Genomic DNA, 27,861 nt, shown 5'->3' with positions numbered 1-27,861 from the left:
ACAAGTATAATTTTTTTCCATATTTAACACAACTTTATTAATTAGTGTTTTTTATTTTTGTAGGAATTGAATTATGAGACAATCAATTAAGTTAAAGACACTTGACAATTAATGTTTTCTTTAAAAGTATATATCTTAGTTAAATATAAAAAATTAATATTAAACAAAATCTTTCTTGAAGTCCAAACGCAGTCCTTGTCAAGATTTACCAAAAAAAAGTCCTTGCCAAGAAAACAGAAGTCCAACACGGGAGATGTTTGAGGTCGGAGAAGAAGCGTGGAATCTTCCATGCTGCCTGTAGCTGTTCTCCCTTTGTCTACCCTTCCCTCCCAATAAACAAACCCCTTTTCCTCCTCTTCATTATTTCTTGCAAGCCAAACACTTTCTTGAAAGTTGAATTCCCTTCTACCCTTGTCCCAATGAAGTTTCCTCTTCTTCTCATTTCCTTTCTTCTTGCCTCCCTAATCACCTTCTACTGCTTCATCCCAACCTCAGGAACGCCCCATTCAAATGAAGAACGCGACATCCACAGTGCACTTCACCATCGACCCGCTTCGCGATCCCTTCTCTCTCTTCCTCCGTAAGTTCCCTTAACTAACTCTCTTTCATTTCCTTCTTTATTACTTCCTTCCTTTCTTTTTCGCCCTTCAATTTATCCATCACTGATGGCACTTTCCACGTAGCGTTTTTTTCTTTTCTTTTCACAACAAGCATGTTCGTGAGCGTGTTTTGCTATGAAATATAAGTTATACAAGTCTTATTATTTTTAAGGTTGTTCCAACTTTCAACAGCTCGGTGTTGTTTTCATCGAGGAATTGTTTGTAGTGTCATATATGTATTTATGTGGAGCATTTCTCGAACACCACCACCAATATTCTTCGCGCAGGGGCGGGGCAAGAAATTTTAGATAAGTGAGGCCAATATAAAAAGAATTATGACTTTAAAAATATATAAAATTTTACATGATATTTATAAAAAAAATTTAATATGTAACTAATATTGTTTATGGGCAAAATGACATATAAAGTGTGTTGAAGATAAGAGATAATGAATAAGTGTAACCAACACATAATCGTCCAAGAGTCAAAGATCCGTATCAAAAGCAAACGAAAGGACAAAAATTTCATTTAAGTTAAGTGAAAAAAAATTCATTATAGTCAAAGTATATTTTTCAAAATTAGATACATGAAAAACACAAAAAAAGTTCTTAAAAATATTAAAAAATACTTGTTTAAATGAATAAAACATAATAAATGTTTAGAAAAATTAATTAAATATAGATGTATCATTAGCAAAAATAAAAATATAAATCTAATAAAATATTACTAAAAGAAATCATTTTTTTGTTTAAAGTTAATTTTTTCATTAAGTTAATCATTTTATAAAAGATACAAAGTTATTTTAAGTATTTTATTATTCCTTCATTTTTTATTTATAATAATTAATTAAAAAAATTAACAGTTAAGATAAAAAAATGTTAAAAACATAGTAAAAGGAAGTTATAGGACAAAGAAAGAAGAACATCAATGAAAAAAAAATTTTGATCTTGCGAAAAATAAAATAAAAATATACAAAAAACTAAATATAATTATCAAATAAAAGAAAGTAAAAAAAAAATTGACTTTTACATAAAATTTAATTAATAAAAAATGTTTAAAAGAACTTAAAGTAAAAAAAGCGACCATAAAATAATTTTATACATAATAGTATTATCATAGTTTAAAAACCTTCGGGAACCATTGCCCCAATAGGCTCCCACTCCCTCCGCCTCTGCTTCGCTGCATTCTATACTTGTTTTGGAACTTTTATCAAGGTTTTAAATATTGTCCGTATCATCAAGGTTTTTGCGATTTTCTCGATCGCCAATATCAAGGACCGCAATGAAATCACACACTAATTGTAATTTAAAACCATGTTTTTATCTAATATAGATGAGAATAGCATCAAAATAAGATAAATTATATTCTCTTTGGTCCTTAATATAAGCCAATTTTAATAGAATTACACATACCAACAAAATTTAGTTGGCCTTATATTCAGGAACAGAGGGTAGTATTTTATTACTCGCGTGATGACTTATGCTGGCTTTTGGAAACATTGATTCCTCTTTTGAGACAGAACCTGTATTGTGTTAATTTTGTACTGATTTTATATGTTGTATTGCAATAAGGTGGTCGTGTTCTATAATTTTAAAGATTATCTATGTGCTTGCGAATCATGTTGTCATTATTCTACTTGATAAAATATTTTCATTGACAGTAAGGCTGCAACTACGGCACTGATTGTGACCCTAGATGGGACTATGCACTTGGTGGACCAATTGGAGAGTGGTTCCATGAGAGTCATATGGTCGTTCTCGACAGGATCACCAATCTATCAATCACATCGAGCACCAACCAAAAAGGATAATGGTAAAGAAAATGCATCTGCAGCACTAACGAGTGGGTTCATGGAATGCGGGGAAGGGAATGACTGGTCATTGTATATGCACGACAAGCACTTTGGTAAAATGGTATTTGTCTTAAGATATATCTGAGCATTGTAATTGTTGTGTAATTGATGCTTTTCTTAAGTGAAAGAATTTTGATTGTGCTTTAAGGACATGTTTTGGGTAAATTTTTTTAGAAGTACTTTTAAGGGAAAAAAAATAAAAAATAAAAAAAAGATGAATTTTTTTATAAATTAAATGAGTTTTTAATTAGTGTAAATATTCTTTCATCTTTTAGAAAAATTATATAAAAGAACTTCTATAAATTAACTAATAGAAAATTCATTTTAATTTATAAAAAAAATCATTTTATTTTTTTCTTTTTAGAAGTGTTTTCAAAAAACTTACGCAAACATATCCTAAGACAAATTTTTTAATTTAACTCTTGGTTGGAAGTTACTCTTGTTCTTTATTGGATGTGGTTGAAAATTTTGCAAATATGCATTGGCACTTTATGGGACTAACGTAGAATGATACCTTATTAGAAGAATATCATAAATGAATACATGGACTTAGAAGTCATTTCATTGATGTACAAATGTTTTGGTTTGAGTGAAATGTTCTGGACATGACTAAGTGCATAAAATATCACCGACCGAAATATATTATGTTTGTGATGGTTTATATTTCATCTCCCCCACCACCACACACACCCCACCCCAAAATAAATAAATAAATAAATAGAGATTGTTTTGTAACTTACCAATTACTGAATTCTAGAAGCGATACTTGCTTTTTGACAGAGATACTGCTAATTTTATGTGATATAATTCCTTTCATGGTAGTTGAAGATTGAGACTGAAATTTGAGAAATGCTCCAGTGTAGCATAAATGCAAGAGCTACCTCCTAAGAACATGGGATAAGACCCCATGCATGTATCTGAAAAATTCATGAACCTAAACTTTAAATTGATCTATTCCCAAAAATGGTTTTCAGGGAGACTAAGATAGGTCTCAGGTTGTTCCTGTGGCATGTTGGTTTTGAGACATGCTGTGGTTGTTCCAACCCTATGTAGCTAAATGTTTTGTTCTTTCTTTATCACAGTTTCATACCTATAACTGCAAAATCAAAATGAGAGATAATTTTATTGGTATCCTGCATTATTTAAATATTTTCTGCCATGGTGTGTAATCAACAATTACATATGCTAAAATTTCTTATGATTGATAAAAAACGTAGGGTGTTCCTTGTTTCTTTTTAATTAGAAAAGTATAATATTTAATGTGACCTATGGTGTTTTCAAATATTGTTTATCTAAGTGCTGTTATTATTTTAGGAATACCGAACTTGCTGTTTTGTTGATTGGTTTGTCATATCTGCAGAGAATCTCAGAATCTATTGCAGAATATGTAGCTCGTACACCTACCTTTTCAGATGATGGAGCAGTAACACTTGGATCCAAAAGAAGCACTTTGTTTGAAGTTGATGCTAAAACTGGATCAATCATTAAAATCCATGCGATGTCTGATATTGATAATGCTTCTGCACCTTGGAGTGATGGCAACCAAGGTGTTACAAATATCCTCAACGTAAACGATAAGGATCTTGCTGATCCTATGAAGCTTAATTCACCACAGCCGCTGCTTAAGATTTTTAGGACAGATTATTCTCTTAAATCTGTTGGTCCTAGCTCAGGAATAGTTTTGTGGACTATGGCAGTAGCTGAATTAGAGGCTGTCTTATTATGCCAACATACCTCTTTTGATCTAGAGGATGAGTATGCTTCTGACAGTAGCCTCAACTTTAGGATGCCATACCCATGTCAAGAGATAAACCAAGTCATTCGCCTGAAAAAGAATTTTCAGTTTGAACCTTCACTAACTGAAAGATTACTTGTGGATTATCATGAAAATGATATGCTCTCAATTCCTAACTCAAATCTAATACTTCCTTCACAGCCAAATATTGATAGATTATTCAATGGTCATGATGATAATATAATGCTCCCTCAACAGCCTCTTGTGGAGATTACAACACCAGGGGAAGTTTATCTGAACAGGACAAGTGAATGGCCAACTCCATTACCTCTTATATTGTTTACGGTCTTTCTTGTGGCCTTTTCAGTCATCTATCCTCTAGTGATTAAGAATCAAGATGTAATGAAGGACCAAAACAGTGAGTCTGAATTAAAAAGCTCGCCTGCTAAGAAAAAGAAAACACGAAAATCAGGGAAGAAAAATGACACTATCGATAAAAGGGAAAAGCACCTGTCTCCAGAGAATAAGGATGTTCTGACACAAAAGGGTAATTATAGAGAAGTATGGCAGCACTTCAACCAAGTTGATGAAAGTGTTGATGGACGAAGGATTGGTAAATTATTTGTTTCAAATAAAGTGATTGCTAAGGGCAGCAACGGTACCATTGTCCTTGAGGGAATATATGAAGGCCGAGCAGTTGCTGTTAAACGTCTCGTTAAGGCTCATCATGATGTAGCTTATAAAGAAATCCAAAATCTTATTGTGTCTGATCAGCATCCAAATATTGTCCGATGGCATGGGGTGGAGTATGATAGCGATTTTGTTTACCTTGCTTTGGAACGTTGTACATGCAATTTAGATGATTTGATTCAAATTTATTCAGATATATCAGAAAACTCTGTGCTTATGAAGGACCAAGGTTTCAGATGTTTGATAAAGTCCCAAATGGAGATGGAGAAGTATAATACACAATGTCTTTGGAAGGAAAACCGCTATCCATCGCCTCTATTACTAAAACTAATGAGGTTGGTATTATGTTTTTTGACAATTTATTAATAGACATATAATATAAAATATCCTAAAACGTATCTCATGAGGTGAAAGTTGACCAGGCCTTTATTAGCTTTACTTTGATCATATCAATTGGTCATATCTATAGTTGATGTGGAATCTCAAAGCACTGCCTCCCTCCTAGATTGGACATCTGGAATGTGGAGATTGGAGAGAACATAATTTTTTTATTGCACTAGGAAAACTTTTAGTTCGGATAGATTTGTGGATAGTTGAGGGTGACTTAATATTAGATCTGTGATAGACTTTGATATCATTTTAAAATTGGATTGAGTCTAACTCAATCCCCAAAACTAACTCAAAACTTATGAGATAAGGATTGCGCAAGTCCTTTGTTGATGTGAGATCTCATCAGACAATTTGGTTTTAGGCTAAGTGTACCTTGTTGGTATTGATGTGCAAGACAAAGGTTGTCAAACTCTAGAGTTTATGTAAACTTGTAGAGGTTTTGTAAACTTGTAGGAATTTACTTAATATAAAAAAATATACCAATAAATAACATAATAATTTAACATCTCAACTCCATAATAAAGTAAAATAGAAAATTACAATAATAAAGTAACAAAGTTTGCTAGTATTACCTCCAAACTTGAAATATAAGCAAAAGAAAAATTTGTGTGATGGACTAAGTAAATTTTAATTACTATTTCCCTATTTAATGTTACCATCTCCAAAATATCCTTTATTTAATTAAAATTTTATTTCTAATAACCTTCTGTTTTTTTTTTTGTCCTATGCAATTAAATCATTAGAAAATGAATTAGTTTTTTTCATTTAGACTATCAAATGTGGAATGCTTGATTTAACATCTAAGGTTGAGGTAGATTCAGTAAGTTGAAGATCAGATATAATTTACTAGAATAAATTTAGCATTTCAATGCAATGGGAGGAGAAACCTAGGGGATGAAATGAGTACCAAGGGTGACACAATCATAAAATATAGTTAAGAAGTTATGATGGTAAAAGGTTGGAGGAAAACATAGTAGTGAATAATAAAGAATGCCCAAGAGTAAACATGTTTAGTTACAATTTGGATTCACGTAGTTGATCCAACTAACTTGAGGACTGAGGTTGAGATAAATCTATGAAAGCTCGTACGTGCATGGAAGTTGACTTTCTAAGTTTATAATATATTTTTTTTAATAAATTAACTTTCATTGTTTGTATGGCAACACAGGGACATTGTGTCTGGGGTTGTTCATTTGCATGAATTGGGAATGATACATCGGGATTTGAAACCACAAAATGTTCTAATAATCAAGGAAAAATCCTTATGTGCAAAGCTTTCTGATATGGGGATTAGCAAATGTCTTTTGGAAAATATGTCTTCTTTGGGTAATAATGCTACTGGTAAGTACTCCTCAGAAGAATAACGAGTTTGTCTTTTTAGCTATGGCTTATGGGGCCAACATTATTTTCTAAAATTATTTTATTTTTATATTTTTATTTGTAACAAGCTGAAAGCTTATTAAGTTTTAACTCCAGGGGAGGGTTAGAATATATATCTCTAAACATCTTCAATATATCTCATGAACTCATTATAATTTATGGTGGGATCAATTAATCCTATTTAGGATGTAATTTTAGGAGTTGTTTCCTAATTTTGTTTTCTTTCCCAATTTGTTTCCATATCAATCCAATATCATTATTCAGATTTTAGACTCAACTTTAACATTGATATGTGAAGTCCGTCCATTCACTTTTTCCTTTTTTGGTTCCTTTTTCATGTCAGCTTAATTGAGTAGCTTGTCTTTTGTTGAATCCTACATTTTAATCTGCAATACTTTAATTAGTTTATTATTCTCGTACTAAGGTTTACTGGCTTATTGCAGGTGGTGGCAGTTCAGGTTGGCAAGCACCAGAGCAACTTGTTGAAGGACGTCAAACACGGGCAGTAGATATATTTAGTTTAGGTTGTGTCCTCTTTTTCTGTGTTACTGGGGGAAAACATCCATTTGGAGAACGTATTGAACGGGATATCAATATTTTGAAAAATAAAATGGATCTTTTCCTAGTGGAGTTCATTCCTGAAGCCAAAGATCTTATTAGTCGTCTATTAAACCCTAACCCTGATGTAAGGTAAACCATTCTCATTCTCATATACCTTCATAATTTTTCATCTAGTGATGACTTGCTTGATTGCTGTGGTATAAAATGGTGAAGTCTCAAAGTCCAAATTATGAATAATAAGATAAGATGGAAGAGTGTACCCTATTTTGATAATATGTAATGATCAATCTATTGAAGTATTTATGTGAGTTTATGAAGATCAGCCGATATCAGTATTCAGGAGGGTCTTTCCACAACTCTTATTTTGTGCCCCTTCACTCTCTGTTTTAATTTAATTACACATTTCTTTTTTATTTTATTATTAAAAACAATGCATACAGCTGTGGCCTAGTCAATGAGGCATGGTTAACTTATTCTTTTCCAAAAGTCTTCAATTTACAAATATGAGAAAAACAAAGGGTGGGTGAAGGTGCTTTGCCTTGCATGCACATACATGTGAAGGTTCAGTCAGTAGTGCAAAGGATATTTTATCATCATGCAATAATAATAAAGAAATGGTATTAATTATTTTGGTAGCCACTTTAGGGAACTCCACAACTAGGTGTCATGAACCTCTGGACTTCCATTTCCCCTATTGTTAAGGAGTTTCAAAGGCTATCATTTGCACATGATTGACAAAACTTGACAAATATGAAACATTTGATTGCATATTAAAATTAGAGGGACTGTTTGGTAGCTCCTATAATATGAGGGACTGGAAGTATATATATGTGCTGCCATATATCAACTCTCTTAAAAGCTTTAGCTTTTAGATAGAGGCCCATGAATGTTGTTATATCTCTAGCATTTATATTAGTAATCTTCTGGTTACAGGCTAGCAATTTCATTTAAAAATTTATTTCCTTTATTTGCAGGCCAAAGGCAACTGAGGTATTGTACCATCCTTTTTTCTGGAGTTCTGAGATGAGACTTTCCTTTTTACGTGACACCAGTGACAGGGTGGAACTGGAGAATAGAGAGACTAATTCTGATCTTTTGGTGACATTAGAAAGCATTGCTACAGTGGCCTTGGGTGGAAAATGGGATGAAAGGATGGAACCAGCTTTCATTGCTAACATCGGTTATTACCGGCGATATAATTTTAACAGTGTTCGAGACTTGTTGCGAGTTATGAGAAACAAACTAAATCATTATAGAGAAATGCCTCGAGAAATCCAGGTTCTTTTTTGGTTAACATTTATTCGATGAATTTGTTCTTTCATTTTTATTTTGGTTGGATAGGCTTGGCAACATGGTGGGTTGGGGTGGGATTTTGCTAACTTACCCTATACTGCATTCTTTGGTCTGAAATTAATGCTTGACTCCTATCTACTCACCTTGTGGGTCTTGTGGGACCAAAATCTCATACCCTCCTTTATAAAAGAATAATAAATAGGCACCCTACATGCCTTGCTCAACCTCATTATAATGCAGACCAACATCTCATGTTTGAAAATATGAAGTTTACCAAGTATAAAGACAATTAGTTTTTTATTTATTGGATGTGAGGCAGATTGGCCCTAAACTCACATCCCATGTTTTTGCAAGAGTATAATCCCAAACTTCTCCATACCCCATGGACCAGGTTTGGAACACTCGGGGTGGTTACAAGTGGCCTAGCAGATGATTGGCTTAGGTGAAAGTTGAAACTTTTGTGCCTGATTGGTTTAGATGTTCATTATCAGAACCATATTTAGAACACAGCAACCCATATCATTTTAGTAAATTGCATTCTCGACAAATTAGCAAATATTGATTTACATGATTTTCAAGGTGCCTTCTGTATGTTGAGCAAAAGTGAAAAAATATAGCAAGACGAACAGGTTGATCCACTTATTTTCCAAAAATGTCCTTCATGTCAAATATTCTGAGTTGGTTCCTCAATATATCATGATATGTTTTTCGTAAATTGATATTCTCAAAGTGATTTTGCATTACAATACTCGGCAAACTACTCTTTTATTTATTTTGCAAATTGCAATCAATTTCTAAAAAATTAAGTATCTAGTATCCAAACCTGTTATATCTTACATGGTAGTGATACAATCAAACTCCCTATATTGCATAACATAGGTGGTTTGTGACCAAAATGTTCAAGGCAGCATTCTGCCCTGTGTAGGCATTGACAGAACAAAATAGGGGTTCATGCCTGAAATATTAAGATGGAATGAATGGTCAAAGAACCTAACATAGCTAGGTTAATAGATAATTGAGCATACCATGACATTGTTAGGATCTCATATAGACCTTTATGACCCTGGCCCGTCAATGGACCTTTATGTGCCTCTAATATTGTCTTTTATACTGTGACCAATACCCTCAGATTTAGGTATTGAATTCTCTGAGGGATAGTTAGACTTCTTGTGTTTTGAGAACTTGAGTGACCTCGAAGTCCTGTAGCATGTAGCTGTACTCAAAATCTATCGAACCTAATCCCAATCCATATAACATTAATCTAAGCCTAACTAGACATTAATTTTAACCGAAACCACATTTAATCTTTACATCACCAGACATCTCTTCTGTTCAACCATATGCTACTATGTGATATTACGTGGAACTGTATCTGTTTGGAAAACATATAATTGTAAAATAATTTGTATATGATGAAGCATATTGTGTATTGAATCATAAGATAAATACAACTCAATCTCCAATCTTAACTCCATATGATAAGTTAATTGAACAAATGATTGGTTATTAAATGGGGTGGTTGCTATCATAATATTTCCACTTTGTTGTCTCCGAAGATGACAGTGTGTGTGTGATGATTAGGAAGTGTCATAGCTGGATCTTATAGGGATGCCTTTGTTGATTTAGTTTCCAGATAATGTCTTTACATTTTTCTTTTACCTTGATATGCTTGACAAGCATGATTGAATTTTCAATATTTATTATACTGTTCACTGAAATTGTAAGACCTCCTACGAGTAGGAGTTAATATTTAATATGTTTAATTATTTATTTAATCTTTATAATTTTTAAACTTATCTTTTTTAATTTTGATGGATTTTTTAGTTCTGAAGTTTACTAAAGTTTACATTTTAATTTTTATAAGGATTAAAAAATTCACTTTAACTATAGAAATTAAAAGGAATTTGTTTAAAAATTATGAAAACTAAATAAGTCATTAAACCTATTTAATATGCGCTGATAATGGTCTGTAACATAAAATTTCAACATGCATCTTTGTTAACGCATGACATCTATAATCTTCTAGGCATAAACTTCAAGGATAGAAAATAATTAAAGAATGATAATAAGTCGTGCATAAGCTGGATATCTTTAATCTTAACAACATGACAGCTTTCTTCATCCATCCATAAATATATGGTTTCTAATTTTGCTCTGGTTTTTCAGGAACTTGTAGGACCTGTTCCCGAAGGATTCTTCAATTACTTTGCAAGTCGATACCCAAGACTCTTGATTGAAGTGTATAAAGTTATACTCCAATACTGCAAGGAGGAAGAATGTTTCCTAAGATATTTTAAAAATGTTGATTAGTGCCTTGTCATCGTTTGGATGGCTTGAGAATATAAAGGCAAAAGACTGTTGCAGCATGAAGCAGATTATGTTGGTATTTTATAAAATGTAATAATGTATATGTATGTATAGTATCATAATATTAATCTAACCTAAAGTTACATGTCTCTGACACATATAGTTATATAAATACGTCGTCTCATTCAGGATTATGCTATCATTAACTGTTCATCAAATGTAATCAGTAGCATACTAAGGATTCAACATTTCACAAAAACATTATTCTGCAATAATAGGTTAAAGATCATTTTGATTTGATTATACACGCTTATAAGTTGGATATAATTGAATTGTGTAATAAAACAAATAATAATAAAAAGGCCGTGAATTGTAAAATTGTAATGATTTAATTACTAATTTAGTCTGTATTTATCTGTACTTTATTGTTTTAACCTAAGCAATAATTTGTAAATTTTCATTTCTTAGATGAGGAAGTTTAATGCATTTTGGTCACTGGTCATTATTAACAAAATTACTATAGTTACTGGTAATACTGCTAGAAAATATTTCTGGTGCAGTAAAATTTTTAGAACATTTTTTTTTGGCAATTGTAATAGTTTATTTATTAATTTAATCTCTGCATGTTTGCACTTTACTATTTTGATCCTGTACGAAATAATGACAAGGCTTAGTCCCTAGACAAAGTTTGTTATTAAGAATGCAAAATTTTTCTAGCGTTAAACTGCCAGAAATATCTCAAAATAGAGAATTTTTGTAGTTTGACAATCATTAGAATTTTTTTTTTTTTTTATGGTTTTACACTACCAGAAAAGTTGTGATTTCCCACATGTATCCTTCAAAGGCAATACGTACAAAATATTCAGACATTATACGTAGACAACTATCCCAACAGGGATTCAAACCTTGATTCACTAGAAAAAAATTGTAGCAGTGTTACAATAACCTAAGTTAAAGAAATTAAAAGACAACTATCAAGAGGAACTAAAATCATTAAATTTACTCATTCAGGACATCAAAAATTACAATTAGATCATTTCATTCAATAATGTATCCTACACAAACCATAAGTATGAACAAAAATTGCAAGGTCACCTTGTCCCCACACTTAGATCACAATCCGCCACAAGTTGATATATATCTTACAATTATATGTACTGAAAAAGAAAAAGAAAATGTAGTAGGAAGCCAACAGTTACAGTATGGAATGAAGAATGAAGGGTGATGCACAAGTAGTACAAGAGGCCACAAAATTACGAGGAGCAAATAAATATGCAACGGTTAGATTTCATTAACTGAATCAATTCTGTTTAATGATGCCTGGGAATATGCTTTGTTGAAGATGATGGATGATCCAGCCTCACTTGTGCTTCTTTATGATATCCCCTCCATTTTCTTTCTCTTGGAGCGGCTCTTAACTATCTCTTCCTTTTCATCTATGAATGTAAGGAATGTGCGCAGACACGAAGATCCTGAGCCATGGCCAGAAGACTCAAGCTCCTCGGGGCGGTGCTTGGAGTACTGCCTCATGGTCTGAATACAATATATGAGGAGAGCAAGCACACATGCTAATCCACACACCAGATAGAGGCCCCAAAAGCTTCTCAGGTTGAGTCTGTCCACTTCAAGCTTTGCACCTTGTGATAGGCAAGCACTGCTCAAAAGCCATTTGTCATGGATCCTTTGCAAGTCTCCATTCTCTGCCAACTCCAATATTGCAGTTGAAAGGTCAACTGCTAATGGCGAGTCTCGCGGAAAGGCCTGAAGAAAAATGAAAAGGACAAGAAATAGTGAAATTCTACCTACCAATTGTTTTCCACTACTTACAACTTCATTTTCACTATCTTGATCAGGTACAACTTCAAGTGTCAAGAGCTGGGATTTGATAACTTACAGTACCAGCAGTTAAGCATGGTATATTAACCTTGAGCTAGATTACGTGCTAACAAACTTAAAAATGCAGAGAAGGTAACATCCTGTCAACTTTTTTTTCTGTTTTAGAATAACAAGTTTAGCTTGGTACTTGATAGGCAAAAGAACATGCTCAGGAAAAAAAAAATCAAGTAAAAGCTCCATTATTTTCCCCCCTAATGCTTACCCTTTATTGTTGCATGGTTACAGGCTTCAAAGAACTATACACAGACCAAAGCATGTTCAGTTAAATTCTTGAGTTGACTTAGGAAAGTTGCTGAGTAACATCAAACATGGAAGAAAGAATCTGGAGAAAACATTGAAAATTTGCTACATATATGATGATATAACTAACCTTATATATGCAAGTATTATTTTGTGCCTGTGAAGCATTTCAGTTACACCACAAAAATGGAGTCTATTTAATAGAGTTAGGAAAAAGCTTGTACGTTATGATTTGGCAGTAAAATTATCTCTGGATTTAGTATAGATAAATCATTCAATCCCATTTCCCCAGTGCTTTAGGTTTGACTGAGTATTACTGTAGTGGACAATGTAAATGGCAGATTGAAGTTTCAATTAGAATAGTCGAGAAAATGCATCTACACTTTCTTTAGGAAAAAAAGAATAGAAAAGAATGCCAGGTTCCAAATTACATTTAAAGACAAAAAAAACTAAAGAATATCTGGACCAATGGAAAGGAGATACTTACAAATCCCCAACCATTTCTGGTAAACTCTTGACCTACAATGCTATAATCACACCGGCTTGAAAGGAAGAGCTCTATGTAAGCACGCTCGTCAACATATGCAGCAACACCACCCTTCTGGGGACCTTTCTTAAGTGCTTCTGCAGTTTCTTCTGGTGTTTTCAGAGGAACTAGTCTGGATTCATCAATACCAATTTCATCAATTAAATAATTTCGAGTAAATGAACCCTGCAAGTAGCCAATAGGCTCTTTGCTACTTCTTAAACTTTCAATGCCTTTGACAGGTGAAGAAAGTTGTTTAACTGTGAGGATTGATGTCAAACTTGCTGTGTAACTTGAGTTAATTATTAGAACTACAAATAACCATATAAGCAGCACAAAGCGACCGAGAGTGCTCACTGTATTTTCCCCTACATAGTACAGAAAAGAGCAAGTTGATAAACTCAAAATAGCCACCACTTATACATGAACCATACATGTCACAGAAGACAAAGATATGGTACTTACTGTGAGCAAAGAACATGGTTGAAAAACTAAACCTGTCAAATAAAACAAATAGAAGTTACAAACATATTGAGAGCTAAGTGATCCAGAGTGAAAACCCTAGCATTGGTTGATATGATTACTGAATGTATCACCAACATGGGTAGACTCAATATAGTGAGCTTGAGAAAGGGAGGAGAGAGAGAATGACCAGATTTCCTTACCACAAAATTGTGACCATTTGTTGTTTGGGAGGTCCCCTAAAATCATCATTCAGCCTATGCTCTAAAATCCAAACAACAGCTCCCACTAGTAGAAAAAAGACAGCTGTGACAGTCCACATCATTGGTGTAAACGGCGTAAAAAATGCCCAAGCATTGGAATCTGTCTTCTTAACTGATGCAACTACCACTAGACCAGACTCGATGTATGGCTGAGTAAAATCCACCATCTTTGTTCTTTCTGTAGTAATTGTAATGTCACCTACTGCAGCATCAAAGACCTGTATGGAAAGAAAATAAAAAAAAAACTGGTCTCAGAAAGTACCATAAAACATCCAAGCTCTACAAAAGTAATTGGAATGATACTCACACCCGCTGTGATAAGACGGGCAAGCTCAGTGTTACTAGGATTGCTGTCACCATCCCCATATGAAACAAATTTATAGGGTACAGCATAGGGCAACAAGTTCACTGCAGAAAGAAATACATCAATGCAAAATCCCTTGAACATGTCAGTGCCTTGTACTTGAGAGACAAATTCTCGGTAACTAACCCTTTTTGGAACTCCAATTTTTAACATCCTTCCATTGTTTGGAAAAACCCAACCACGGGGCTTATGGGTTGTTTCTCCTGGCCAAAGCACAGGGAGTAGCTTTTGGCTTGCACTGGATCGATTAGGTGGTTTTGAATAAAGTGCTTCTGGAGGAACAATTGATAATCCAGTGTAATTTGACCAATAACCAACCCTCCGAGTCCCAGTTCCAATTACATTGATGATTTCATAAGCAGGATTAACAAGGTCTCCATCAGATGTAAACTTGAATAGACCTGATACACCAGTCATGTTAACCTCATAAATATATTTATGCAACAGCTTTCCTTCATTGAATATTTTCACAGCATCAAGATGAATGTTGTCTCCACGTAGTTGAGATAACTTTGGATCACGTGAAAATGTAATTTGGTTCCCTTGTTTGAAAAATGCATCAAGTGCATGAGCAAGAGCGTAAACAGTATCATATGCAAAGATACCATAAGTACTCAAACCCTGGGAACCATTAGCAGTCTTTCCAGTAGTCAAGTTTTTCCACCTAGAAAAAAACCATCTTTTGCGCTCTGAATCTGGTATATACATTCGAAGTGTAATAACTCCTTGCATGTCATCCGTTGCATCTGAAGATAGGGGACTACCTATATCCAGCCAAGTAGACAGAAAAGTAGTTGTTATCCAGACATACCCGTTTTCCATCATTCCTAGAGACTTTGCCACACTTAACACTTTTGGGCCCCAAGCAGTACTTGTGTGAAGAACTACAACCCGGGATTCTTCCAAGGCCGCCTGAACAAGCACATCCGTAATCTCCTCCCTAGTTGCCTCAGGAGTCATAGGTGCTTTAAATGAGATCTTGCAACGTCTCTCGGAAAGCTTATCCCCTAATGCACCTATTCCATTCCTCCCATGGTCATCATCACCATAAACTGCAATAACCTCTCTCCATCCAAAGTAGTTAACAAAGTCTGCTATTGCAGTCATTTCATAAATGTCACTAAAAGCAGTTCTAATAAAGAATGGGAATTGAAGCGAAGAAAGAGTAGGGTCAGTGGCTGTAAATGATAGCAGAGGAACTTGGAGCTCGTTCGCTATATGAGATATGACATGAGCTGTTGTAGAGGTCTGGGGACCGATTATAGCCACAGTTTGTGTTGCCATGAGCTGCAAGGCTATTACACATAATTTATGCAAAACAAGAGTTATAATCTGCCAAAACTTAGTAACTTGTCTAATAGAAAAAGATTCTTTTAAAGTTTTAACACAAAAAGGATGGGAATATTGTGAAGGACGTACCCTCGGCAATGCTCAGAAAACCTCTGTATTTAGTATCTTCTTGCAGTGAGGCCTTCAACTTAGTGTTAGCAAGAATAGATGGATCAGAATTTACATCGTCAACCGCAGCTTGTACAGCAGTTTTCACCATTCTACCAACACTAGTATTGAAAGAATAGAGAACCCCAATATTTACAAAAGAAGGTATAGTGAAATTATCTGGTACAACCCCTGTTGAAGATAACCCTTTGGAGAGAACCATCAACACCACAAGCCAAACTCCAATCATGGTTGTAGTTTCCCTTTGGAAAGCCATTATCGATCACACTGCTAAATCAACAAGTAAAGCAACATTCTAAGGGAATTAAAAAAAGGGGGATATTAAGAAAGTAAAAAGTTAAACATTCATCCCCAAAACTGTGACTTTTAAAACATTAAGCATAAACTGGACTTCACAATCAAGACCTTATTAGGCATGTTAAGCTAGTTCCAGGCAAAGTAACCCAAAAGAGAAACACAGGCACAAAGTTGCAAAGTGAATCTTAAACAAAACCATGACGAGAAAGAATAAAGATATAAAGTCCCTCCCATTAAAGCAAAAAAGAAGCAGATTGCAAGGGGAAATAACAACATGTGAATAACATAGGACTTTAATCAAAGAGATGAATGTACCTGAAGTTTGATTCACAGTATAGTAGCCGACATCTATATTCAGCAGCAAAGTGGTCCAGAAAACCTGGTGTTTAGTTCAATTTGAGAATAAAAACATTAACTTTACATGTGCCCAGAAAGAAAGAAAGAAAGAAAAAATCAACTTTTTAATCAGGAGTAGTGTAAGACCATTGAAGATTTTGGAGAATCGGATAAAAACTGTGAAGAAGGAAAAAAAGGGCAGATCTTAAAAGGAAATTTTATTGATGGTATGGTAAGAGTGAGAATAATGTTCATAAAACGAAGGCTATTCACCTGGGGATGCTATTGGTAATGGTATTGCTTTTTCTTTCTTTTTATTTTGCTTTTCTAGTATAAAGCCAAAAACGACATTTGTGGCATCAATATAATATCTTTGTAGTGGCGAAAGTTCTTGAAGGACAAACTCTTCATTACATTTTAAATACTACTGTTCCTGTTTCTGTTCTTTGGGGACTCTCTGACCTCAATCCACCATAACTGTGAAATGGGTCAATAGTCAATTACATTAGTGAGAGAAGTGAGTGGGAGGCAAGGACCTAATATTAGTATCCACGTAGGAAAAAGACAATGAAACAACATCACTCATCTAGGGAAACCGATTTAAAGGAGCTGAGTGAAAACTACAAATTGATTAGCTTCTTTTGCTTGATAGATAGGAATAGAAGATAATGTTAGAAAAATTACAATAAGTCACTATCCTGTTTAGTCAATTAATTTAGATCCTGAAAATTCATTAGCTTCTCTAATCAAACGTTATTCATAAATAAAAAATAAATAAATTTCTCAAGCAAACTATTCCGAGAGAATATTGTGACATGTGAAGCGTGAAAATGAAAACACGTGATTGGTGAACACGACGCTAATTGACAACACTTTCCCACATGATTGATGGGGCAAATTTTCCCAGATGGGATTCTTTTAAAAAGTATTTCCCCAAATGGGGTGGTTTTGAAAAATTTTACATGAGGGGGTTGTTTTTTACGTAAAATGTATGGGGCTCTTAGCAAACCGCCATTGCCAATAGCGAGTTTGCTGAGCATCTCCCACGTGGCAAGGAAAACGCCACTCGTGATGGCGATTTGATAGGAGCTTGAACTCGCCACCTTTGCTGGCGATTCTGTGCATGGTTTTGGAAATCGCTACTTTGACTGGCGGGTTGGCTTTGCAGGGGGAGGTTCAGGCGTAGGCTAGGCGGTGCAGCTACGGTGCAGGCTGCAGCAGGCGCAGAAGGACTAGAAATCGCCAGTCATGGTGGCGATTTGGTTGTTCAAAAATTTTCTGGCCTATAAAGCAATGTAGGAGGTGCTCCCTTATGTCTGCTTCGTGTTTGAATCCCTTCCCTTCACTCTTCAGTGCATTGCTTCTTCCTTCTCCTGTCATTGTTGTTTGCTTCCAGTGAACTCATTTTATTTTCTTGCTACGGGTTTGTGTTATTGGTAAGTATGCTGTTAACTGATTTTTTTTTTGTGATATATATGTTTAAGTATAATTGATATATTAATATTAATTGATAAATTTTTTATGTTGTAGGTGAAGTTTTTGTTCTTCTTTGGCCTACACTTTTTGGTTGCTTTTCTTTAGTACGTATTTGAGGTAAGTTAATTTATTTTTATCTTGTTTGCTATATACTTTTATGTTATATACATATATGTTAAATTAATTTTAGTTGAGATATTAATGTTATTTAGGTTATATTTTTGTAAGTTGTAAGTTATTAGCTGTGTTATATATATATGTTAGGTTAGTTTTAGTTAATTTATAAATATTATTTTAAGAATATTAGTTAGGTTAATATACATATGTTAAGTTAGTATTAATTGTGCTTTAGGTTAGTTTTTGATAATATTATTTTGTTTAGATTTTATAAATTAGTATGGTATTATTTGTTTTATATATGTGTAGATTTTGGTTAGTATATATATAGTATTTGTTTAGTTTAGGTAATAATTTTAAATTTTAAGTAGTATCCTAAAATAATAAAATTATTTGTGTTATAAATATATGTTATAATTTTAGTTGGTATGCAATTATTTGTGTTATAGGTACATTAGTTGTAGTTAATTTGTTAATAGGAATTTGTTTAAGTTTTTTTAATTGATATGTTATTATTATTTGGTTTAGATTTTTTAGATTTGTATGACATTATTTATGTTATATATATAGTATGTTAGGTTTAGTTAGAATGTTGATATTATTTAGTTTATTTTTTTTAATTTTTATTGGAATATATGATACGTTGTTAATAATATATATATATATATATATATATATATATTGTTTAAATTTTTGTTTCCATTGTATTTTTTGGATTTTTTTTAATTTATTTGTGTAATATATGTAATTTAATTTAACTTTTATTTATCGGAAAATAAATTGGTAATTTATTTAAATTTATGTATGTATTTAAATTTTTAATTTTTTTATTTGTATAGTATTTTAGTTAATAATTTAGTTAGTATTTTATGTTTTTTATGTAATTTAATTTATAATTTTGTTAGAATTTTAATATTATTTAGTTTATTTATTTTTAATTTTTATTGGAATATATGATACGTTTTTAATTTTATATATATATATATATATATATATATATATATATATATATATATATATTGTTTACATTTTTGTTTCCATAGTATTTTTTGAATTTATTTTAATTTATTTGTGTAATATATGTAATTTAATTTTAATTTTATTAATCGGAAAATAAATTGGTAATTTGTTTAAATTTATGTATGTATTTAAATTTTTAATTTTGTTATTTGTATAGTATTTTAGTTAGTATTTTATGTTTTTTATGTAATTTAATTTATGATTTTGTTAGAATGTTAATATTATTCAGTTTAAAGATTTTTAATTTTGTATTGTATTTTGTTGTTCAAATTTATGTATTTTGTTATTTAGTGACATTTTAATTAATTTGTTGAAAGTCAAATTAATTTTTTTTATGTTAAATTTTTGTTGTCAATTTTTTTATTATATTTTTTTACAGTATCGATGGCATCTTCGTCGTCGTCTTCATCAAGTATACAAATTAAGTCTGGTCCAATAGAAGGAGACGTTTTATGGATGCAACCCAAACATGTTTCAGAACATGTTTGGAATGGGGAACCAGACAGAAAATTACATATTCGACGAGCTGTCCCGATTTATCAAGGTCAAGAAGAGATACCAGAGGAAATTATTTCTCTGCTTTGACAATCTGACTTTTACTGGATAATGAAGATGGGCTACCTCAAAATAAATTCGTCATTAATTACTGCCTTGATTGAAAGATGGAGGCCCGAAACCCATACATTTCACATGAGATGCGGAGAGTATACAATTACTCTTCAAGACGTCTCTGTATTATTAGGTCTGCCTGTTGATGGGGCACCATTAATTGGTCAGACTAATCTTGATTGGAGCGAATTGTGTGAAGAATTGTTGGGCGTCAGACCACAGGAAGGTGAACTTCAAGGCAGTGTGGTAAAATTAAGTTGGCTGACTCACCATTTCTTAGAAATAAATATCCATGATGGTAACGTAGAGCATCTACAAAGATTTACCCGTGCATGGATCCTCAGATTCATAGGAGGTGTTCTATTTGTTGATAAAAGCAGCAGTAAAATTTCCCTAAGGTACCTTCAATTTTACGGAACTTTGAACAGTGCAGCACGTATGTATGGGGACATGTCATGCTTGCTTATTTATTTAGAGAGATGTGCAGCGCAACCGATTACAAAATTAAATCAATTGGAGGTATGTGCATCTTAATCCAAATGTGGGCATGGGAATGCTGCACGACTTTGGCTCCAAAGAGGACTCCTCCTGTACTAGAAAATAAACCACTGGGGCACAGGTTAGTTGTTTTAAAAAAAAATTCATTTGAAAATAATCAATAATGTAACGCGTCGCCACTAATTATTTCATATTTTTTTTGTAGGTGGCTGCGACGTGGAAACCAACATATTGGCAATGATGATCTAATAGTTTTCCGTCGCAAATTAGATATCATGAAACGACATGAGGTAAGAAGATCATTATGTATTCGTTAAATAATAAATAAAATGTCAAGTTTAAGTCAAAATTAACAATTGTCTTATTGTATGCAGTTTCTGTGGGAGCCTTACACAACAACTGTTTTGTCAATGTTGCCTCCCATTTGTTTGGTTGGTAGTGTGGCGTGGTGCACAGTGGGGCCACTCATTTGTTTCCATGTTGTAGAGTGGCACCAACCCGATAGAGTGTTGCGACAATTTGGAATGCAATAACCTATTCCGGAGTCTCCTTCGCAACCACAGAATATCCATGGGCTAACGCTGAAAGACAAACAAGATGAAAATTGGTTCCAGCTGTTGGACCTAATGATCAGTCAGTGGAATAATCGAGCTGACTTTAGGGTCGACATTTATCCTCGACAGGAGGGCCTATTGAGTTTTAACTCAGATTACATGGTCTGGTATAGGCGAAAAACAAAGATGTTTGTCGACCAAAACAATGCAAAGACAGCTGCATTGGTATTTATTTCTTTTTAAATATTTAACTTCAATTTTTTTAAAGCATTGACATTAATTTGCTGACCCTAATAATTCCAGGGTGAAGTTGCGGAGACATTGCAGTATATGGTGTCACCACAAGGGCGGAACACATGGACAGTTGATGATTTCGTGCCTTATGTGGAGAAGCTGACAATTTTATCCGAAGAGCAAGAGAGGATCACTGAGCCTGTGGCACATGGTCCAGCATCAGAGCGTCGATTTCCGCCACAACAGTTTCACATGCTTCCGTCCAGTGTCGAAACTCGAGGTTTTGACAGACGAAGGGAGATTGTTCAAGCGGAAGATTTTTCCCAACAAATGGAGCAGCGTGGCCATGGAATGTACTATAGGCCACCAACATTTTCTCAGTATCCTTCTCAGATGTATCAATATCCTTTCGAAGGTCATGACACTGATATGTCTGCAAGCGAACATTCGTATGGTGGTGTTGCGGAAACACCCTCATTTTTCATGGCCGATCATGACCCCTTCGCAGCAACATGATGCCCCAATGGCAACACCTAATGCCCCATTAGCTCCGCAATGGAATGTACCCGGAGCAATACCTGATATGGGTGATTTATTAGGTGTTGATTTGCGTCATGAGTTTTCTGTTGAGGCTGAGCAACAAGGGCGGCGACAGCGGGCAAGAAGAAATCCTGATCGCGAAGCCCGAAGGTGGGATCGACCATGTGGCACAGGCTCACACCATCACGGACACCATAATGAATGATTTTGATGTTTCTATTTAAAATTTGTGTTGTATCTTTGTAATTTGAATTTCAGACTTAATTTATGGTATCTCATAGTACTTGTTATGGAATGTCTTATGGAATTTCATTTTCAATGACTATTTGTTATGGAATCACCATCGCGGACACCATAATGACTATTTTTAAAGTAGACAAATCAAAATAAGTAATGGTACTAACTAACGACAAACACTAATTTGAACTTCTAAATGAAAAATTAAAGTAGACAAATGAAAATAATTAATGGTACTAACCATAATGACTATTTTTATGTCGCCCATCAAACTAAGTAATGGTTTAGGTTTAGGGGTTAGGGTTAGTGGTTAATGTTTATGAGTTAGGGTTTAGGTTTAGGGGTTAGGGATTAGGTGTAGGGTTTAGCTTTAGGGTTTAGGGTTTAGCTTTAGGGATTAAGGTGTAGGGTTTAGGAGTTAGGGTTTAGGGTGTAGCTTTAGGGGTTACGGTTTAGGGTTTATGTTTAGCTTTAGGGGTTAGGGTCTAGGTGTAGGGTTTAGGAGTTAGGGTTTAGGGTGTAGCTTTAGGGGTTACGGTTTAGGGTTTATGGTTTAGCTTTAGGGGTTAGGGTCTAGGGTGTAGGGTTAGGGTGTAGGGTGTAGGGTTAGGGTTTATGGTTTAGGGTTTGGGTTTAGGGTTTACCTTTAGGGGTTAGGGTTTAGGTTTAGGAGTTAGGGTTTAGCTTTAGGGGTTACAGTTTAGGGTTTAGGGTTTAACTTTAGGGGTTAGGGTTTGGGGTTTAGATTGAGGGGTTAGGGTTGGGGTTGGGGTTTTGTGTGAGGTGTTAGGGTTTATGGTTATTGTTTAGGGTTTGGGGTGTTAGGGGTTAGGAGATAGGTTTAGGGGTTAGGGATTACCTTTAGGGATTAGGGTTTAGCGTTAGGGATCGACCATGTGGCACAGGCTCACACCATCACGGACATCATAATGACTGATTTTGATGTCTCTATTTAAAATTTGTGTTGTATCTTTGTAATTTGAATTTCAGACTTAATTTATGGTATCTCATAGTACTTGTTATGAATGTGTTATGGAATTTCGTTTTTAATGACTATTTGTTATGGAATCACCATCGCGGACACCATAATGATTATTTTTAAAGTAGACAAATCAAAATAAGTAATGGTACTAACTAACGACAAACACCAATTGAACTTCTAAATGAAAAATTAAAGTAGACAAATGAAAATAATTAATGGTGCTAACCATAATGACTATTTTTATGTCACCATCAAACTAAGTAATGGTTTAGGTTTAGGGGTTAGGGTTAGTGGTTAGTGGTTAGTGTTTAGGTGTTAGGGTTTAGGTTTAGGGTTAAGGTTTAGGGGTTAGGGATTAGCTTTAGGGTTTTGGGTTTGCGGTTAGGGTTTAGGGATTAGGTGTAGGGTTTAGATTTAGGGGTTAGGGTTTAGGGTTTAGTGTTTAGGGTCTAGCTTTAGGGGTTAGGGTTTAGGGTTTAGGAGTTAGGGTTTATGGTGTAGCTTTAGGGGTTACAGTTTAGGGTTTAGGTTTAGGGTTTAGCTTTAGGGGTTTGGGTTAGGTGTAGGGTGCAGGTTAGGGTTTAGGGTTTAGGTTGTATGTTATGGCTTATGGTTTAGGTTAGGGTTACCTTTAGGGTTTAGGGTTTATGTTAGGAGTTAGGGTTTAGCTTTAGGGGTTACGGTTTATGTTTAGGTTTAGGGGTTAGGGTTGGGTTTAACTTTAGGGTTAGGTTTAGCTTTAGGGGTTTGGGTTGGGGTTGGGTTTAGTGTGAGGTGTTAGGTTTAGGTTATTGTTTAGGTTTGGGGTGTTAGGGTTAGGGGATAGGTTTAGGGGTTAGGGATTACCTTTAGGGGTTAGGGTTTAGCGTTAGGACCGACCGTGTGGCACAGGCTCACACTATCACGGACACCATAATGACTGATTTTGATGTGTCTATTTAATATTTGTGTTTTATCTTTGTAATTTGAATTTCAGACTTAATTTATGGTATCTCATAGTACTTGTTATGGAATGTGTTATGGAATTTCATTTTCAATGACTATTTGTTTGAATCACCATCGTAGACACCATAATGACTATTTTAAAGTAGACAATCAAAATAAGTAATGGTACTAACTAACGACAAACACCAATTTGAACTTCTAAATGAAAAATTAAAGTAGACAAATGAAAATAATTAATGTACTAACCATAATGACTATTTTTATGTCGCCCATCAAACTAAGTAATGGTTTAGGTTTAGGGGTTAGGGTTAGTGGTTAGATTTTTAGGAGTTAGGTTTAGGTTTAGGGTTTATGGTTTGCGGTTAGGGTTTAGGGATTAGGTGTAGGGTTTAGCTTTAGGGGTTAGGTTTGGGTTTAGTGTTTGGGATTTAGCTTAGGGGTTAGGTTTAGGGTTTAGGAGTTAGGTTTTAGGGTGTAGCTTTTGGGGTTACGGTTTAGGGTTTAGGGTTTAGGGTTTAGCTTTAGGGGTTTGGGTTTAGGGTGTAGGGTGCAGGGTTAGGGTTTAGGGTTTAGGTTGTATGGTTATGGCTTATGGTTTAGGGTTAGGGTTTACCTTTAGGGTTTAGGGTTTAGGTTTAGGAGTTAGGGTTTAGCTTTAGGGGTTACGGTTTATGGTTTAGGGTTTAGGGGTTAGGGTTGGGGTTTAACTTTAGGGTTTAGGGTTTAGCTTTAGGGGTTTGGGTTGGGGGTTGGGGTTTAGTGTGAGGTGTTAGGGTTTAGGGTTATTGTTTAGGGTTTGGGGTGTTAGGGTTAGGGATAGGTTTAGGGGTTAGATTACCTTTAGGGTTAGGGTTTAGCGTTAGGGACCGACCGTGTGGCACAGGCTCACACTATCACGGACACCATAATGACTGATTTTGATGTGTCTATTTAATATTTTTTATCTTTGTAATTTTGAATTTCAGACTTAATTTATGGTATCTCATAGTACTTGTTATGGAATGTGTTATGGAATTTCATTTTCAATGACTATTTGTTTTGGAATCACCATCGTAGACACCATAATGACTATTTTTAAAGTAGACAAATCAAAATAAGTAATGGTACTAACTAACGACAAACACCAATTTGAACTTCTAAATGAAAAATTAAAGTAGACAAATGAAAATAATTAATGGTACTAACCATAATGACTATTTTTATGTCGCCCATCAAACTAAAGTAATGGTTTAGGTTTAGGGGTTAGGGTTAGTGGTTAGTGTTTAGGAGCTAGGGTTTAGGTTTAGGGTTTATGGTTTGCGGTTAGGGTTTATGGATTAGGTGTAGGGTTTAGCTTTAGGGGTTAGGGTTTGGGGTTTAGTGTTTGGGATTTAGCTTTAGGGGTTAGGGTTTAGGGTTTAGGAGTTAGGTTTTAGGGTGTAGCTTTTGGGGTTACGGTTTAGGGTTTAGGGTTTAGCTTTAGGGGTTTGGGTTTAGGGTGTATGGTGTAGGGTTAGGGTTTGGGTTTAGGGTTAGGGTTTAGGGTTTACCTTTAGGGGTTAATGTTTAGGTGTAGGAGTTAGGGTTTAGCTTTAGGTGTTACGGTTTAGGGTTTAGGGTTTGGATTTAGGGGTTTAGTGTGAGGGGTTAGGGTGGGGGTTGGGGTTTAGTGTGAGGTGTTAGGGTTTAGGGTTATGTTTAGGTTGGGTGTTAGGGGTTATGGGATAGGTTTAGGGGTTAGGGATTACCTTTAGGGGTTAGGGTTTAGTGTTAGGGGTTATGGTTTAGGGTTTAGGGTTTGGCTTTAGGGGTTAGGGTTTGGGGTTTAGTGTGAGGGGTTAGGGTTGGGGGTTGGAGTTTAGTGTGAGGTGTTAGGGTTTAGGGTTATTGAGTAGGGTTTAGGGTGTCAGGGGTTAGGGGATAGGTTTAGGGGTTAAGGATTAGCTTTAGCGGTTAGGGTTTGGGGTCTAGTCGTAGGGTTAGGGTTTAGGTTTAGGTTTTAGGGTTTATGGTTTGGGTTGATGTTTATATTTTTAACTAAGTCCATAGTTCATCATTGTAGATAGTTCTCCTTTAGTATCAATTTGATTACCCTTAAACAACTAAGTCCATAGTTCATCATTGTAGATAGTTCTCCTTTATTATCAATTTCAATACCCTTAAACAACTAAGTCCATAGTTCATCATTGTATATAGTTCTCCTTTAATATAAACAATAATTAAAGTAGACAAATGAAAATAAGTAATGGTACTAAATAACGAAAAATTCAATACATTGATGAGAACTTAAACAAATACAAGTCACTCGACTAACATACATAAATCAATGATTTGAACAACTCCCATGCTCAAATTGCATTGGACAGCGACGCCTGTTATGCCCTTCGGCTCCACATCTACTACATTTTGTTCGGTGCTCAGATGGTTCGACCGAATCCATCTCATTCCTTATCCTTGTTGATTTTGGGCGACCTTTCGCACGAATTGTAGTTGGGTCAGGGATAAGTGTCCATGCCTCATCAGAAGGAGGAATAGCCGCTTCATTCCCAAGAGGCCACCATTGTGCGGTGTAAGCTTTTAAGATGTGCTCATTTGTGTAAACAACATCTATATATTGGTAGTAGTTCATGCTCACGTAACCACAAGCTGCAATAATGTGTGAACATGGATAGTGAAGCGTAGAATACCTTCCGCATTGACAATGATGACCATTCAAGTTAACTGCCCACTTTTGTCCGCCATGTTGCGTTATAGGGTTGAAGGTCTCCTCTACTTCAAACCTTGTGGAGTATATATCATACACGTGAACGATGTGCGTACAAGCTTGTTCTTGATTTTTCCTCAGTTCTTTAACAAGCTTTGAACAATATACTTGTCCTTCATTTAACTGTCTCAGGGCTTGGAGGCCACACTCAACAAAGTACTTTCGACACCTACTGTACGTTGATTTGACCAATGCTGTTATGGGAATGTTGCGACAATCCTTTAAAACCTTATTGATGCATTCTGAGAGGTTCGTTGTCATGTGGCCATATCAACGTCCTTCTCTATCGTAAGCCATCGACCATTTTTCCTTAGAAATGCGATCAATCCATGTTGCTATGGCTAGACTCAGTTCATGAAATTTTTCTAAATTTTGATAAAAAAATATGCTTGCAAGGAGTGTAGGCTACATAAAATTAGTTATGAATAACAATTTTAAGTATAAATGAAAGTAAAATAAACGTGACCATCAAATATGAAATCTTACCCAATTTCTTCAACATTTCTTTTTGTTTGGCATTATTGAATTTTCGATTGAAGTTGCTTGCTATGTGTCGCACGCACTAGACATGATAACCGTGGGGAGGTTGCCAGCCAAGTGCTTCGTTAGCGACAACGAACTTTATACTCGCGTGTCGATCAGATATCAGACAAATACCATTTTTATCTGTGACATGTTCACGAAAGTGTGCCAAAAACCATGACCACGCTGTCAACGTCTCACCTTCGACCACCGCGAATGCTAGAGGAAGGACACCACCATTTCCATCTTGTGAAGTGGCCATTAAGAGGGTCCCACAGTATTTGTCGTACAAAAGTGTGCCGTCAACTTGTATGATTGGCTTACAGTACTTGAAAGCCTTTTTACATTGGCCAAAAGTCCAAAAAACTCTATGAAATTGGCGGTGTTCGCGACTAACCATATTTCCAACGATAAAATCGTCATGTAGTATTTGAAAATACGAGCCAGGAGAATGATTTTGCATGTGTGTTAGCCACGACGAAAGTTTCGCATATGACTCATCCCAATCGCCATATTTAATAGCAATGGCTTTCTGTTTCGCCAACCAAGCTTTTTTGTACGACACCTTGTACGCAAATTGACTATTAATCCTCTCTTGAATCAATGAAATTTTGATCGATGGATCTTCTCTGATCATGCCTGTGAATAGAATAACAAAATTTAAATGACAATTAAGGCTAAACAATAACATAATATGAACATAAAATACGTACCTACTACACAAGTGGCAATTAA

General features: G+C 34.7%; 2 protein-coding genes across 4 annotated transcripts; one reads left to right on the top strand and one right to left on the bottom strand.

The window, feature by feature from the left end:
• The first annotated feature begins 217 nt into the window (after positions 1-217).
• Positions 218-11,983, top strand: LOC100785904 (serine/threonine-protein kinase/endoribonuclease IRE1a). Of its 3 annotated transcripts, XM_006599187.4 has the most exons (7): positions 218-580; positions 2,260-2,512; positions 3,812-5,211; positions 6,435-6,607; positions 7,090-7,336; positions 8,182-8,485; positions 10,667-11,983. In XM_006599187.4, the coding sequence occupies exons 1-7, from the start codon at positions 420-422 to the stop codon at positions 10,808-10,810; spliced, it is 2,682 nt and encodes an 893-aa protein (XP_006599250.1). In that variant the 5' UTR covers positions 218-419; the 3' UTR covers positions 10,811-11,983. The 3 variants fall into 3 exon arrangements, with proteins under 3 accessions (XP_006599250.1, XP_040866612.1, XP_014624003.1); XM_041010678.1 differs by lacking the exon at positions 10,667-11,983 and having other exon boundaries at positions 7,090-7,331; positions 8,182-8,334; XM_014768517.3 differs by lacking the exon at positions 218-580 and having other exon boundaries at positions 2,323-2,504.
• Positions 11,823-16,938, bottom strand: LOC100812261 (glutamate receptor 3.6). The gene is made up of 8 exons (XM_041010677.1): positions 16,797-16,938; positions 16,629-16,692; positions 15,978-16,283; positions 14,502-15,853; positions 14,135-14,412; positions 13,935-13,966; positions 13,431-13,837; positions 11,823-12,568 (listed from the first exon to the last, which is right to left on the bottom strand). The coding sequence occupies exons 3-8, from the start codon at positions 16,270-16,272 to the stop codon at positions 12,182-12,184; spliced, it is 2,751 nt and encodes a 916-aa protein (XP_040866611.1). The 5' UTR covers positions 16,273-16,283; positions 16,629-16,692; positions 16,797-16,938; the 3' UTR covers positions 11,823-12,181.
• Positions 16,939-27,861: the final 10,923 nt, after the last annotated feature.

This window comes from Glycine max, chromosome 16 (assembly GCF_000004515.6).
Source record: "Glycine max cultivar Williams 82 chromosome 16, Glycine_max_v4.0, whole genome shotgun sequence".
Lineage (NCBI taxonomy): Eukaryota > Viridiplantae > Streptophyta > Magnoliopsida > Fabales > Fabaceae > Glycine > Glycine max.
This window is presented reverse-complemented; position numbering and strand designations above follow the sequence as displayed.

Bases quoted from the DNA above. Each gene is read 5' to 3' on its own strand.
- LOC100785904 (XM_006599187.4), top strand. From the start codon at position 420: ATGAAGTTTCCTCTTCTTCTCATTTCCTTTCTTCTTGCCTCCCTAATC. The intron at 7,337-8,181 runs GTAAACCATTCT...CTTTATTTGCAG, and splicing joins AACCCTAACCCTGATGTAAG to GCCAAAGGCAACTGAGGTAT. The intron at 8,486-10,666 runs GTTCTTTTTTGG...CTGGTTTTTCAG, and splicing joins AAATGCCTCGAGAAATCCAG to GAACTTGTAGGACCTGTTCC.
- LOC100812261 (XM_041010677.1), bottom strand. From the start codon at position 16,272: ATGGCTTTCCAAAGGGAAACTACAACCATGATTGGAGTTTGGCTTGTG. The intron at 15,854-15,977 runs GTACGTCCTTCA...TATGTGTAATAG, and splicing joins TTTTCTGAGCATTGCCGAGG to CCTTGCAGCTCATGGCAACA. The intron at 12,569-13,430 runs GTAAGTATCTCC...ATTTTTCTTCAG, and splicing joins CCAGAAATGGTTGGGGATTT to GCCTTTCCGCGAGACTCGCC.